Here is a 16,783-nt window from a genome sequence, read left to right as displayed (position 1 = left end):
GTGATGATAAATCTTTTCAGAATATGAAATACAGAAACATTTTTCTATTATGTTTACTTTGTACAGTCAGACGCTTGAGGTGAGCACGGATGTATCATGTGTTTGATTAATTCCAAGAAAGCCTAGACATGCAGGAAATTCAAAGATGACCCAATCTATTTAAATTTACCCTAATTACATGAAAAGAAACTCTGATGCATACAGAAAATATCCATTATTGTCTTCACATTCCCTCCCACATTCAGTCCTTTCTTCAACATACTGTATATTGAAATCTTCTCAGAAAAAAAAGTGTCTCACGCCTTCCTGTTAGATGGCACGCCCCCTTTCCTTTCTCTTTAAATACCTCCACTTGGTCTCCTGAGCTCTTTAGTGACTTAACCTAAACAAGAATAAGTGTGTGTGTGTGTGTGTGTATGAAGAAAAGCTGTCTGTTTGCTTGTGTGTTTGCGTAGTTGTGTGGAAACTCTTGCAATGAAGTCTCTACTGTTCATCCTCTTCCTTGTCAAATGTGTTCCGGGTTCACATGCTGTGGACAAGATACAGGAGTTCTTCATTGGTGCAGTGGGGACCAGTTGGGACTATCTGAATGCTGGTGATGTGGATCCAGTTGCTAATCAGAGGTACACACACAACACACACGTATATATGAAAACACACAGCATTTTCTCTTTGTTGAATTCTTGATTCCGATTGATCAGATATTGATTCATTTGATTCATTTGATTCCTTTTCAAAATACACTTTTACAGATGAAAACTGTAAATAATTGTTACGATGATGAAATTACATCTAACTTATTGTTTATTAAGCATTTATACTAGAGGTTTTGAGTAATTGTAGTAATAGTAAATGTACATTTCCTTTAGGGCCTTGTGGTTTCTATGCAACATCATGAACCGTTTTCTTTTGTGTTATTAACTTTACACACTTCAGTAAAAAGTGCTATTATGGGAAAATGATGAACTTTTACGCTGACAGAAATTCTGCTTTATGTTGGGCTACATTACTCCATCACATTGTTAATTATTTTTCCAAAACAGCATGCCGAATCGTGTTTAATTCCTTTCAAAACCACAGCTAATACATCATAATATACAGTGTATATATATTATTTTTATATTTTATTCTGTAAACCATCATAATTTATATAAAATAATTAGAATACATAATATTTGTAGGCTTGTATTGAAAGACCCATTAAGAGCCTAAATGCAACTACTATACAAAAAAAAAGATTGCTAATTTGTGCTTTTATTGATTGATTGATTGATTGATTGATTGATTGATTGATTGATTGATTGATTGATTGATTGATTGATTTGCTCGTTTTCTACAGGGGATCCAGTGGCCAGAAATATGTCAAGGCCGTGTACACTGAATTTACAGACGCCACTTTTAGCACCCCAAAAATAAAACCTCCCTGGGCAGGTTAGTGTGACTGAATTTCTTTTACCTATATATTTAATATTTTCCTAGTGTCTGTGTGTTTTAAGAAAAACAATGGGAGGAAAAATGATAACCACAACACTGCAAAGCTATCTGCTAAGTCTCCTGCAACAAACGTTTTAATTAGTCGGGTTTCTGAAAGATTGTTAAGATTCTATTATAAAACGTATTACTGGGATAATAAAGAACTTCAAAACTTTGATACTGACTTGGATAGATATTGTTTACTCTTGTAAAAGGTTCTTGGTTATTTACTTAGCTTTAACAAATACCTTAAATGCAAAAAGCTTATTTAATGACATCAAAGAACCATTTTGGCTAAAAACAAAGATCAAAGATAACAACAAAGATAATCTTTGCTTTATGGACATATTTAAATTGTGTTGAATCATTTTCTATTAACTCCATTTATTCATTTAGTTCATTTGATTTTCTTCATAGATCAATAGTTAAGTATTTCAAAATTTCTTTTTAAACGTAATATTTAAACAACACGATTATAAAGAACCGTCTATATAGAAACTTTTCATAGGATAAAACTTGACTTGATCTCTAAATTGGGATTATTATAGAACCTTTGGCATATAAGATAGAATACCAGATAGAACCCTTCACATTACTACATAGAACTTTTTCTTCTAAGAGTGAATGGGGAAAAAGTGCAGGGGTTGTTTATGAGCTTTTCACATTATAAAGCAGCTCTATTTGAAATGCTCTTGTAAAAACCCAATTATTTAACACAACCGTATTAATGCAATGGCTTTAAACCCTGTGTTTCGCTAAACCCTGTGTATCTAAAAAAAAAAGTCGAAATTTGAATCAATTTCTGATCATTTTTTGTCGATGCAGGAATTCAGGGTCCCACAATCAGAGCTGAAGTGAACGACCGCGTGGTGGTCCACCTTAAAAATTTCGCCACTTTTCCTCTCAGCATTTCCCCAATCGGCATCCCCTACTGGAAACAATCTGAAGGTGAATTTCCTCAACGTTTTGTTTTTACATATTCCAAACTGTCTAAAAGCTAGACAAAATTCCAGCATGAATCATTATGTACTCGGTCCCTTGTCTCATACGTTAATAAACATGATAAATACTTTTCTTGTGTTATTTTGACCCAGAATACTACGATAAGATAAAAAAAGAGTGATGATGGTGGCTGTGAATTTTCCTTTATCTCTAAATTCCACTCTGAATCAGAGGGAGCGCTGAGCAATGGAAAATGACCCAGATTATGTCTGGTTCATTTGAGATTTTGATTCTGAATTCTAATTGGTCAAAATACGTTAATTCATTTTCTTGTTAGAAAAAATAAATTCTGTTCTTGGTGATTGTATTGGTCACTATGGTGCTCCATTCTCTCTATTTGTTGATGCTGCCTTTAAATTGAACACTAGATAGATAAAAAAGTATCAGCTTAGAATTGGGAACTGTAACTCTGCTTCATTACACCACTCTGTCATTTTTCCCCCCCCTTGCATTCTGTACACATCACAGATATGCTGAAAAAGACGTGGTCTTGGTCAATGTAACACAGAATCTCTTATAAGTGCACAGTTACCACTTCATTCATAAATGACTCATACGTTTAGCAATGTTGGAAGCACTTTTCATGCAATGCTGGCGTTCCTGTACAAAGCAGATATTTCCTCAAACAACTTAAATTAGACTTTCGACTATATATACAGTACGTGTGTGTGTGTGTGTGTGTGTGTGTGTGTGTGTGTGTGTGTGTGTGTGTGTGTGTGTGTGTGTGTGTGTGTGTGTGTGATTACATTTTATGATTCAACCTCAACCAATCCGTGTTGCATTATTTCCAGGTGCTGGTTATGAGGACTCTACATCTGCTAAGGAGCAAGAGGATGATGCAGTACAACCTGGTGGATATTATAAGTACATTTGGGACATTCATCCTAACAGTGGGCCAACCATCACAGACCCAGAGTGCCTCCCTTACTCCTACTCATCGCAGGTAGACATTGTGCGAGACTACAATTCTGGACTCATCGGTGCTTTCCTGATCTGCAAACCAGGTCTCATATTTATTGTAATTAAGGTTGTGTAATAATATATGTCATTTTCATAAGCTTCTAATATAAAAAAGTATGTATCAATGTAACAGTTTTGCTTTGGTTCATGTGTAATGTGACTTTAATCCAATTCAAAAATCAGAATTTGGACAAAATACCTTACATACTGTAATTATAACTCTTTTGACCTTTAACCCATGTCCAGGTACACTAACAGAGGACCGTCAACGCAAGGTGCCAGAGTTTGTGTTGCTGTTTGCCGTGTTTGATGAAAGTAAGAGTTGGTATAGAGACAGGAGCCGAGCAGATAAACTGAGGAAATCACCAGCTCATCCGCAGTTTCACACCATCAATGGATACGTCAACTCCACACTGAAAGGTCTGGTCAGCATTACTTTATACAATCAACCAATATCTTACAGTATGTATATATGTATGTATGGATGTCTGGATGGATGGATGGCTGAATGTAGGTATAGATGGATGGTTGGATGGATTTGGTTAATAAATCAATAGTCTGTTTTCTATTTTGTTAAATGTGTCATTTGTTGATCTGGATAATGCATGAATTGCTGGTTTTGGTGGAAGGATGAACAAATTGTTGTATTGTGCTAGATGGATGGATGCATTGATTGGTGTATAGATAAATGATGGATGGATGATTGATTTAGTAAATAAATCAAGAGTCTGATAAACATTTTTGTTGGAAGGATGGATGGATGGATTTATGGACATATTTTAAAAAAAAATTTCTTTTGCAACAGTTGTATAGACAAAGTGGGGCAAAACATCAAAATTGTAGTTCAATTATAGTTCATTTAAAATCTGAAATGAAATTCAGTAGATGCTCAAGTAGCTTTACCGTCATCCTCATCGCCGTCCTTTCTCTTGTTAGGACTGAAGATATGCCAGAAAAGTCAAGAAGTTACCTGGCACCTTATTGGCCTAGGCTCAACTCCAGACATCCACACAATTCAGTTCCAGGATCATACTTTAAAAGTAATGAACCACAGACTGGTTACTGTGGAGATGACCCCTATGACCTTTACCACCGCCCTGCTCAAGCCAAATGCCAAAGGAAAGTTTCTAATTTCCTGTAGGATCCATTCACATCAGCAAGGTCAGTGGACACTACAAGTCAACACGCTGCATCCCATCCACAGAGTTATACAGAAAATCTGAGATAATGGTGTAAAACACTTGACATCTTTAAATGATTTCCATCTTTTTTGGAAATAAGAAAAGTTTGAAAGTAGACATCTAGTCCAAAAGTCAAATTCAAACAACTCAAATTTCCTGATGTATTTCTAATACTTGTTTGGGTTTTTTATTTCTGCTCAGCTGGCATGAGTGCCTTCTTCACTGTGGAGAACTGCCCTGAGTCCAATGAACTGCCTGAAATACAAAATGTAGATCATATTCACAAAGTTGAGGACGGGGACGAAGCCTACACAATGGATAATCTTTTTTATGTTCAATACCGACGTGGTGAACCCCTATCAATTTTGAGATCTGGTGGAAAACGACCAAAAACCTGGGTTCATTTCATCAGTGCCGAGGAGGTCATGTGGGACTACAACCCTCAGAGCGACCGGTAGGATTACTGGAAAAAATCGAGTTAACTTAGAAGTTTATTAAGTCTGAAATTGGTGTTATTTTATAAGTTTGATAGCATGCCGGACCACCGATAGTACTGTATGCACTAAACTAGTATAAACAACAAAATGGCTAAAACCAGTCGGAAAAAAAAAATGACAAACACAAGGATTCATATAATTCCTGGACTACACAGGTTTCATGCTGTGATACCCAAAAACTATTTTTACATTTTCTTTATATTGGCTTCAAAAGCTCCATTTGGCAGGATGTCAAAACTAGGCCCTGTCTGAGAACACCCAAGATGATTGTAATGGAGAGTTTAGAATTATCTGAGTAACTTGAATGAGTTGATGTGGGACAAATTTTTGCGACCTGGATGCCTAGCTTTGCTAGGTTTTTTGAGAGCATATAATCTGAATAAGTCTGAGTAATTTGGCTAAGTTCAAGAAAAGGGTAACCTTGATGAGTTACTTTAACCAGTGTGAGTAATTCACACAAGTCTGAGTAGGAATCTGTGTAAAGTCTTTCAGGAATTATTTGCTCATTTTATTTCAGATCTTCAAAGTCCGATCCTTCAGTCCAACAAACGCAGAGCTTGGGTAAAGTCTATAAGAAAGTGGCTTATGTCGAGTACACAGACAGTACATTCACGAAGAAGAAGAGCCAGAGCAATGCACTGATTGGACCAGTGTTTAGGGGAGAAGTGAATGACGAGTTTCAGGTAAAACAACCAGAATATTTTTTGATATATGCAGTTTTATATACTAAAGGACAATATTCTGCATAAAATAATGCTTATAAACCATGTTATAACTGGTTTTCAGATTGTTTTTAAAAATATGGCTAATCGACCTTATAACATCTTTCCAAATGGACTTGCCAGCGTGCAGCCAATGAAGAACAGAGGTAAGACAAAATCTGTTCTGAAAAATGTAGCATATGTTACTGTATTAAAGGTAAAGGTATTAAAAATACTGGAGTCCCCTTCCTCCTAAAAACAGGAAATACACTTTATGTCCGAAATATTGTGGACACATGACTATCACACCTATATGCATTGTTGAACATCCCATTCCAGATATTGTGTCACTTCTCATCCCAAAACTGTTCAGTGCTGTTGAGATCAGGGAAAAGGCAAATCTGGCAAAACATGTCTTCATAGATTTCACTTGTCAGGCTGGAATTTGGGCCCATAGTTCCAGTGAAATGAATTTGTAATGTTACAGCATACAAATACATCCAATTCAATTGTATGCTTTGAACACTGTGGGAACAGTTTGAAAAAGACTGATTTTTAGAGTAATGGTCAGATTAGAGAATGGTCCAGATGTCCACAAACTTTAAAATCCTACTTTTTTGGTAAATGCAGGTTCTACTTCTGTACAAATTTCACTTTAAATATCTACAGTCATAAAAACAAAGCCAAAATATTTCCGGTGTTACATAAAATGTAAAATGTAAAAACAGGATTAAGGTTTCCGCATGACCTTATAAAGCTTACTGGCCTGCACCATAATTATTTCCCTGTAATGGAGTTAATGATCTAAAGGCTGAGGCAAAAGTTCATGTTTTCCCAGGCCTCATGCTGTGGAGCACATTTTTTTACAGCTCTGAAAGGATCTTATTTTACTTTAAGAATCAGATGTGACTAATGTCTTTCGAGTTGTTGCATAAGGTTAAAATTGACTCTGGAAATAACCCCATGTATTTTGTTTTCTGGTCTGGCATGAAGAGAAGCAAGTGGATCTGCGGTCCCTGGCTGTCCCACCAGGTGAGATTATGATGTACCTGTGGAAGGTGACAGCAGATGACGCACCCACCGAGGCCGACCCCCGCTGTCTGACCCGGCTGTACCACAGCACCTTGGATCCAGAGCGAGATTTGGCATCCGGCCTGGTAGGGCCCCTTATCATCTGCAAATCAGAGACTTTGGACAGGCGAGGGAAAGTGGTGAGTGTTACATCGCAGCTAAAGAATTAGATATTGATGGCTAGATGGATGGATGGTCAGATATATGGATTAATTTAGGGAATTCAAAGACAGAGAGGTGGTTTGGTAAATGGATAATGGGTATACCAGAAGATGGAGGGATGGTTGGATTTTAATCAGTTGCTTGATTCATGGTTAAACAGACATGCAATAAATAAGCAATAAATAGACAGGTGCTTTTGATAAATTAATCTATAGGCAAACTGGATGGATAGAAGGATGGATAGATAGGGATGTGATAGGCTAGTGGTTAAAGCATTGCACTACTGATCAGAAGATCATTAGTTCCAATCCCAGGTCCACCAGGCTTCACTGCTGGGCCCCTGAGCAAGGCCCTTAACCCTCAATAACTCAGTTGTATAAATTTAAATAAAAAATGTAAGTCATTCTGGATAAGGGCATCTTCTAAATGTAAATGTAGACAGAGAGATAGACTTGGTTACATGACCACCCTTTGTGTATTCTTTTAGTTATCATCTGACAGAGAAAAACACCTCATGTTCTCCATCTTTGATGAAAACAAAAGCTGGTATGCTGAGGAGAATTTTAAGAAGTTTAGCGAAACTCATTCCAAGATTGATCTCAATGATCCTCGTTTTTACAGCACTAATGTCATGCACAGTAAGTATAACCTTTATCTTGCTCATATTGTGTAGCAACATGTGTAACCACAATAATCTAGAACAATAATCCACCTGATCTTTTACTTCTTACATTTTTTTTGTGTGTTGTAGGTGTAAATGGTTTTATGCATAACAGTCTGCAATTTAAGATGTGTGTTGGTGATGTTATGCTCTGGCATGTGGCCAATGTGGGGATGCAGAGTGATTTCCTGTCAGTGTATTTCACTGGAAACCCATTCGAAATGGACAAAACATATGGCACAGTCCTTACACTTTTCCCAATGATGGGTGACACTGTAACCACTGAGATGGAAACTGAAGGTATGGGTCAAAGCTTTCAAGATGTATCATGCATTTACTATAATTTAATAAAACAAGCAAATCAATATTAATCAATTGTAAACAAGCTGTAGACAAATTACAATATGCTTACTGTCTTTAATAATGTATTCTTAGTCTGCTGAACAGTTCCTTACAGTAAATATAATTTTTTCTAGGTGAATGGGAGATTGGTGCCTTCGACCCAACTCTCAAAGCACAAGGGATGAGCGTACGGTACTCTGTGTTCAACTGTGAACGAGAGCTCCCCCTGGTGGACACCGATGACTATGATGACTTTGAGGATCAGCTAGACGAGCAGTTCCCAATCCCACGGGGCTTCAGGAAGAGGAACCGAACTGTAGTTATCCAGATTTGCCAGAAAGTGTCAGGCAACACAAGCCAAACAAAGCAGCAAAACATTACGAAGATGCCCCTAGAGAAAAAAGAGGAGAGGGACACCTTGGTATGCAAGAGAAAACTTGTTCCAGTGGTTGAAGCCGAGGATCTGGATTTTCTCTCCCAGGGAGGAATTCCGCAGGATATTCTGGATCAACTCAACATTGAGATGACTTCATCAAACCGCCAGAAGAGACTTGTGTTTGTAGAGAATGATACAGAAGCAAGGATTGATCAACCTTCTTCTCATTCTCACAGAACTGAACCAGAATCTATGAGTGTGAAAGGGACAAAATTAGAGGATGTGTTTAAGATGGATGACAATAAAACAGTGAGATACCAGGTCACAGGTAAAACAGAAACATCAAATGTAGATAAGAGTCCATCTGGTGACCTGTTTAAGAAGTTCATTCAGAAATTAGGACTGAACACAACCTCTGATTTAACAGAGAGGTCTCGGAGAGAGCTATTGTTAAAGAATATAGCTCAAGGCACAAAACCAAATGGTGCAGTGAGTGACAACGAAATTCTGAAAGACTCAGTTCTAGAGCGGGACAAGCTGATAGAAAGCCTAGGTCCTCATAAATATGCCAACAAAGATGGACAACAACTAAATCTGAGCTCTCAGTACTTTCCATCAAACTCTTCACAGAACAAAACCAACCCGAAGAACCTTCCATCCATTGAGTATGACTATTACGAAGACGATGAGAACAAAACCACTCTTAGCTTCGACTCCACCGATGAGATTGATATCAGGTCCGGTGAAACAAAATTCCGTAGTTATTACATCGCAGCAGAGGAAATCATGTGGGATTATGGAATTGACAAACCTTCCCAACTCATCAGTGCTAGGTGAAGTATAAATCTCACTGACTCAAAAAACTAAATGAAAATGACAGCATTCATTATGAAAATTGCCTGTATCATAGTTTACAACTCAAGGGTTGCCAGATTTTGCTTGAGTAGACATTTCAGCAATGCACCTTTAGCAAAGCACCTTTAGACACAAACACTTGCTTTTAAATCTGAAAATAAATCAGGGAAATGCAGACTGAAGAAGTCTCTTAATTAAATAATACATCAATCATAAATTCAAATCAATTAATACATTAGTACATCATATATACTGAATATACGCTTAACACTGCCTCTAAATTGAAAATGTGCGAGTCATTGTGTCTGACCATTAAATAACGTGAGTTCAATTTGTCTGCACAGGGAGACGAGCAGGGGAATGAGAAAATATTTCCCAGCCTACAAGAAAGTTGTGTACAGAGCATATCATGACAGAGATTTCAAGAATCCTGTGAAACGTGGTGAGCTTGATGAACATCTTGGAATTATGGGTCCTGTGCTTAAGGTGGAGGTTAATGATATGCTTACCGTAAGTGTGACCCTACTTTTCATTGTAAATGCTTTTGATGAGAAAATGTGCTAAAATTCTTTGCTTTTTCAACGACCGGTGAGCCAGACCACTTCCTATTTGTTATTTGTTACAGGTAGTTTTTAGGAACACTGCATCCAGACCATACTCCCTGCACCTACACGGTGTGTATGACAGGACCACGGCGAGCTCTGCACCACAGGGGGTGACTCTACAGGAGAACGAGGGACCAGGTGACCCAGTGCCTCCTGGCCAAGAGAGAATCTACAACTGGAGAATCACTAAACGACAAGGACCATCATCCAAAGACTTTGACTGCAAGGCTGGGGCCTATTACTCTACAGTGAATATGGTATACAGAATCGTTAAAGAGTTTTGGTGGCACTTTAATTGTTCATAGATCTACATGACACAAGCGTAATGTCTTCACAAAATTTATTCCAATAGACGTTAGATGTCATTAAAATCTGTTTATGTGTGTCCCAGGAGAAGGACATAAACTCTGGTCTAATTGGACCGTTACTCATCTGTCGTCCTGGGACTCTTAAGCCACGCACCCTCCTGCAACCAGGAGTGCAGGATTTATTCCTACTGTTCACCGTTTTTGACGAGAAGAAAAGCTGGTATCTGGAGCAGAACATCAAGGAGTTCTGTTCACCACCATGCCAAGCCAAAGTAGACGATCCCTGGTTTGAGAGCACCAACAGATTTGCTGGTACAAGAAACCTTCTCAGGAAATTTTATATGCACTAAATCTATGAAATTAGAAACTATTCATTAATAGTTTTTGCCCTTTCTCATTTTATTGCTCTGAATTAGCAATAAATGGATATGTTGCTGATACTCTACCTGGCCTTGCGGTGGCGCAACACCAGACATCTCGCTGGCACCTGTTAAATGTGGGCAGTGGTGGAGAGTATCATGCTGTCCACTTTCATGGAATGCCATTTAGTGTTGGGAAAGACCAGGAACACCGTCTAGGCATATATAAACTTTTTCCAGGTAACCACACGTATGATTTTCATTTGGGTGAAGAATAGTTAATTTAACTTGGGTAGAATCTTTGTATCATTTGGTATAAGGGTTAATTTCCCAGTATAATAGAAAGGAGAAAACAAAAATGTGTTTGGCTAAACGTGTTCACGGCTAAACGTGGTAAACATACTGGTAAACTTACTCACACGATGTGTCTCTCTAAAGGTGATTCTGATGTTCGGTCCTTCTTCTTTTCCTCCTCCTCCTCTCTCATTGCAGGTGTATTTGGAAGCATTGAAATCAGACCTGGAATTGTGGGCACCTGGCTGGTGGAGTGTACCATTGGAGATCACCAGCTCTCTGGAATGAGAGCCAAACTTCTTGTTTATAAACCACGTAAGAAACAGTTGTAAAGCAATATGAGCATAACATACATTTAGAGTATCGTTCATATGTTAATTTCTGGATATAAACATGTATGTGACTGTAGTTTTGTACAGTATTGTTCTTCTGCATATACAGCTTGTGTCTGATTTGTAAAATTACTATTGTTGGATGGCGCATATGTTCTTTAGTCATTAAACATTCCAACTGATCTGGTCTTACAGATTGTACTGAGCCTTTGGGAATGCAGTCCAGATGGATAGCTGATGAGCAACTCACTGAATCTGATCACTATGGTAAAACATTAACTACAGCGAACAAGTCTTCAGTTTGATCACTGGTATTAGTGTAAAAATAGCTGCTATCGGTGGTGGAGAGACAATCAGAAATATTTTCTAGGTGCAGAGCAGAACTCTTTGATATATTTTCTGACCCCTTGTTTGACAGATAACTGGGGGCCAGGATTTGCCCGATTACACTTATCTGGATCGGTTAATGCTTGGATTGGCAACAATGAGAGTTCCTGGATCCAGGTACTGTATAATAACCAGCTTGTTTAAATGCCCTGTGTTCTCAATTCCTAAACCCATCAGATACATGAAATAAACTTTTCTCATGAACACCATGTTGTTTCACCGTCATTTGTGTAGGCTTCTCCTGAACTACTACTTTTGTGTTTGATGTCGTAGGTGGACTTGTTACGGCCCATGGTGGTCCATGGGATCCAGACGCAGGGTGCGAAAACATCCTTTGGCCTGAAAGATATGTACACAGTGATCTTCGCCATCAGCTATAGCCTGGACCAGAAAACGTGGAAGATATACAAAGGAAACAGCAGCGAGTCTGTATATGTTAGTATCAAATGCCAAATACCAGTTTAAATGCTTGCCAACCACTGATGTTAATAAATAGAGTATTCTTGTACACTTGACACAACAATCCATTGCACAGATTGATGGTTCCTGGACCTAAGCTTCAGCCTTTAGACCTGAGGTCTCAACTCTCATCCAGAAAAAGTCTGGTGTGGGTCCAGGATTTCCAATTAAGCGGCAATCACACCTGATTCTATCTGTTTAATAAATTTTCTTGAATTTCAGTATACTCAGTTGTGGCTTTTGCTTAGAATACAAACCTTCTTTTCGGATAAGATCGGAAATCCCTGTCCTAGACCCTACATCTGGCCACAACACTCAACAACAATCGACTACTCATCACAACACTTACAACCCTAAAGCCTCCACTATTTAGCAGCCACTTCCAAGACTTATGCCAATAATACCACTAGCCTAAGGCCCCTTAAGCCCAAAATCTTGCCTTCACAACCTTCAGTGTGAAAAACTAGCCGTGAAATCTAAACTCCTAACCTGCACATATGGCTTAGCTTCTCAGTCTAAGTCTTAGTTCTGACTTCTGAAAAAAGAACTCCCAATTGTTTAGCCTCAATACAGTACCTCAACTTTTAGACTTAATAGTAACTCAAAACACAATTTCCCAACAGCTAAACTTGCCACCATTTTTGTCTAGGACACAATCTAAGCAAAAATTTGAAATGGATGCAATTGACGTTAATGTTTTGTTTTTTTTTAACTAGAAATTTAACGGAAACCTGGATGGCTCCAGGGTAAAAGAAAACCTCATCTCTCCTCCAATCATTGGTCGCTACATTCGCCTTCATCCATCCACTTACGTCGTCAAGCCCACTCTGAGGTTTGAACTGCTGGGCTGTGACCTCAACAGTGAGTAAAAGAGATTAATTTAACACAGTTTTTTGAGTTATACACTGTATACTACTAGTTTCTACTGGTTAATAACCATCTTTGGGCCATATTCAGATAGATAAAAAATAATTGCATCAATATTTATACTGGGCAAGTTACTAGGATTTAATTGTACTCGAATTGTACTTCTCCTTAAAGTTACACTTTTCCTAGGTTTCCTATTCACATTATGCAAATTACCTGTAGGACTAGATGGGGGGGGGGGGGGTGTTTCAGAACTTATAAACTTAGAACTTAGAAGAAATATAAATGTTATTAATTAAATTTCAAAAGCAAAGATGATACGATTATATAAAAATATGCATGTCTTGCTGCAATGAATGCTCCAATAAATCATCTATAAATCATAGTCAATGCTGTCAGGATGGTAACTGATGATTGGTATGCGTGCATGCTCATGTTTCAGGTTGCTCAATGCCATTAGGAATGCAGAGAGGAATAATTCCCAAAAATCAGATTAGCGCTTCTTCTTTCCGGGAAAGCTGGAGAAACTCATGGAACCCAAACCTTGCCCGACTTAACCAAGAAGGCAGCGCCAACGCATGGAGACCCAAGGTACATCCAGAAATCCCTATTTAGGCATTCATCTAATTTATTAGCCATCCTTCATTTTACACCGTAGATGTACTTGGACTTTTTATACCACAGTACTGTTGCTTCTGATTGGTCAGAAGATGTAAGTCATTACTTATATTAAAATTGTGCCTTAAAATGGCCACATCGCTAACATTATCCCTCAATCAGTAGCTCTTTCCTTCTCCAATGCTTCTTTAGATTACAAAAAATAGACATTCATCATAATTTTCGAATGATATTTGGAATATATTAAAACAGATATCGGCACAAGCCTTCTATTTGTTAATTTAATTGTCCTATACATCACTCTAGTAACTAAAATCAAGCCTAGACGGCAACAACATTCTTTAAGCAGGAATTTGGCTTTACTAGTGCCAACACCACCAAAATGTTGACCCAGTGTGAACTGTGAATGATGTTTATCGGTAATCTGGTATTGCTTGGCAGCTGCTCACTTAAAGACTATTGTTGAGAGTTTCCTCAAGCTGTCTGTTTTGGAGCACACATTGTCTCGCTCTTTCAACATGACTCAACACTTTCACCATTTCCCTGTGAAATCAGTCACACACACACACACACACACACACACACACACACACACACACACACACACACACACACACACACACACACACACACACACACACACACACAGCCACAATCCTAACCAAAATATTTTGTCTCTTTTAATTCTTTTATTGCAAAGCAATTTTTTTTTCTTAATGGAAAGCAATTGGTGTTTTTCTCCACATAGAACTACATAATGTCAAACTTAAAGACCGTATCAAATGGAAAGTGGGAACCTTTTCTTCTCAGAACATTCTGGGAACATATTTGGGTTATTTCAAAAAATGTCCTTTTAAAGTGTTGCTAGTTTTGCAGAATGTTCTCTTAATGTTCTCTGAACATTCTCTTAACATTAAAATTTCACTTTATAAATCATGGTTATAAAATTAAAACCTAAAAATAACTAAAAAACAAAACAGAGAACAGAGTTTACAGAGAACATTCTTTATTTTATATATATATATATATATATATATATATATATATATATATATATATATATATATATATATATATATATATATATATATTATTATTTGGGTACCATTAAATTAACCAAACTGGAACCATATGCTAACGTTAAGAGTGATGTTGTGTGTTTGAGTATTCTGTGTGAAGGAATGGAATGACTGGTTGATTACAGAATTATTGGACAGCTTGCGGTAGAAAATGAATGAATGAATGAATGGACAGCTTGTAACTTTCATTTTTCTTTTTATTTCCATTTACCTTTCTTTCTCAGACTAATAACCCTTTTGAGTGGCTACAAGTAGACTTCATGGTGGTGAAGAGAGTCACTGGTATAATCACACAGGGAGCCAAATCCCTTTTCACAGGCATGATGGTGAGCGAGTTCTTGGTCTCTATTAGTGATGACGGCCACAGCTGGTTCACAGTAACCGAACCGGGGACTCAGGATGAGAAGGTGTGTGTAAAAAAAATCACTTACAAAACACGAGTCTAGAGGTTTACACTTTTAATCGAACTCCTTATCACTACTGAAGGATTTCCCTGCACATCCTTGTGACCAAACCTTTCCTGCCCGAACAGAAAATTGACTGATCCCAAAACAAATGACTGATTTAAAATACAGTGTTTGCAAAATATGTACAGTATAAACTCATTCAGAAATAAAACAATGTTTTTAGGTTTACAAAACATTCTCTAACATAACATTATGGTGTGTTTTGGCAGATGATATTAATAAAGAATGCAATATTTGTTTTAAAAAGTTAGTATAAACTAAACTTATTGTACTGTTATGACTCTTTGTATTTGACACATAGAATCCATACAGTAAATGACTCTTTGAATCCTGATCCTAAGAATGACAATCCTCTTTAAAAAGAAAACAAACGCTATGCCGAGCAATATCGTTGGAGTTTACTGTTTATCGTTTATAATTCGGTTTGTTTGTTCATTTTGCAGATCTTTGAAGGGAACAACGAGTACGCTGAGGAGAAGCTAAACATCGTCGAGCCTCCGCTGTTCACACGATTCATCCGCATCCACCCGAAAGGCTGGGTTAATGAAATTGCGCTGAGGGTGGAGTTCCTGGGATGTGATACTCAACAGAGGCTCTGAGAAAATGTGTGTGTGTGTGTGTGTGTGTGTGTGTGTGTGTGTGTGTGTGTGTGTGTGTGTGTGTGTGTGTGTGTGTGTGTGTGTGTGTGTGTGTGTGTGTGTGTTTGTATGAAATATGTAGATGTGAGAAGAAGAGTGTGAGACAAATAGAATGTGTGAAAAAAAAACTGGTCATTGACACTGAATGTATTTTTTAATTATTATTATTATTAATATTATTATGATTTATTTTCTTCACTCAAATCTTTTGATGCTGTAAATGGATTTTTGATTGGTCAGGATCTGTTCAGAGAAATATATTCATATATATATATATATTTATACATTATGTCCACTTGTAGCTTTCATCCCATAGCTCACTCAATATATGTAGAGTTACTGACTGCAGCCCATTTGCAATGTGGTGGCGTTCTGTTCTCTGCTCATGCTGGTTATAAGCCCATGTCATTATGTATACTTACTACACCCTCCTACTTTGTTGGTTCAGCTTGTAGGTGTACAGTTAGAGACCACGCTTTATCGTTTTCCATGCACAGTGTGTGTTAACCCTTTATCTTTGTCAGTTTATGACCACAGCACTGCTGCTGTACCTGATAACACTCGCACCAGCACAACACACACTGTTACCACGGTATCCTCACTGCTGTACTGAGTGAGCTGGGTCCACCTAATAATATCTGTGGTCTTTTGGTAGTCCTTTAACTAAAGATGGTAGCAATGGGCTAAAACTTTTGGAGTCATTGTGCGTTGTGTGATCCAGAAAAGTCAATACAGTATATACAGTATACCAGATACTAGGAAATGTATGTCCTTTTATTGTCCTTTTATATGAATGTGTTCTTTCTGTCTTTGGTTACGTTTTTTTTATTATCGAGAAACTATTCAATAGACATAGATCAAAACCTACTTGTTCTTTGTCAGATATGCTGCTCACTTAAGGATTTTAAACAAGAGGAGGTTGAAATATTAGCTATTCGTTTATTTTAATGTCACACAACATATCATATCGTATAAGTAATCAAGACATTATTAACACTACTGAGGTTTTTCTCTGAATGTAGATTTGTACTGTGAAAGGTTTCCAAAGAGTTGTGATTTAAAATGAAATAAAAGTATTTATGGATGAAA

The 16,783-nt window shown here is 37.5% G+C and overlaps 1 protein-coding gene across 1 annotated transcript; it reads left to right on the top strand.

Annotated features, from left to right (window-relative positions):
• The first annotated feature begins 369 nt into the window (after window positions 1-369).
• On the top strand, window positions 370-16,783 carry f8 (coagulation factor VIII, procoagulant component). The gene is made up of 25 exons (XM_027171911.2): window positions 370-623; window positions 1,340-1,431; window positions 2,299-2,421; window positions 3,267-3,479; window positions 3,682-3,855; window positions 4,372-4,596; window positions 4,818-5,070; window positions 5,631-5,796; window positions 5,900-5,981; window positions 6,808-7,025; window positions 7,535-7,685; window positions 7,799-8,008; window positions 8,185-9,259; window positions 9,626-9,791; window positions 9,907-10,143; window positions 10,278-10,506; window positions 10,611-10,793; window positions 11,046-11,162; window positions 11,375-11,446; window positions 11,598-11,683; window positions 11,840-12,001; window positions 12,742-12,886; window positions 13,335-13,483; window positions 14,814-14,996; window positions 15,500-16,783. Exons 1-25 carry the CDS (start codon window positions 475-477, stop codon window positions 15,653-15,655), a joined length of 5,016 nt encoding a protein of 1,671 aa, XP_027027712.1. The 5' UTR covers window positions 370-474; the 3' UTR covers window positions 15,656-16,783.

This window comes from Tachysurus fulvidraco, chromosome 15 (assembly GCF_022655615.1).
Source record: "Tachysurus fulvidraco isolate hzauxx_2018 chromosome 15, HZAU_PFXX_2.0, whole genome shotgun sequence".
Lineage (NCBI taxonomy): Eukaryota > Metazoa > Chordata > Actinopteri > Siluriformes > Bagridae > Tachysurus > Tachysurus fulvidraco.
This window is presented reverse-complemented; position numbering and strand designations above follow the sequence as displayed.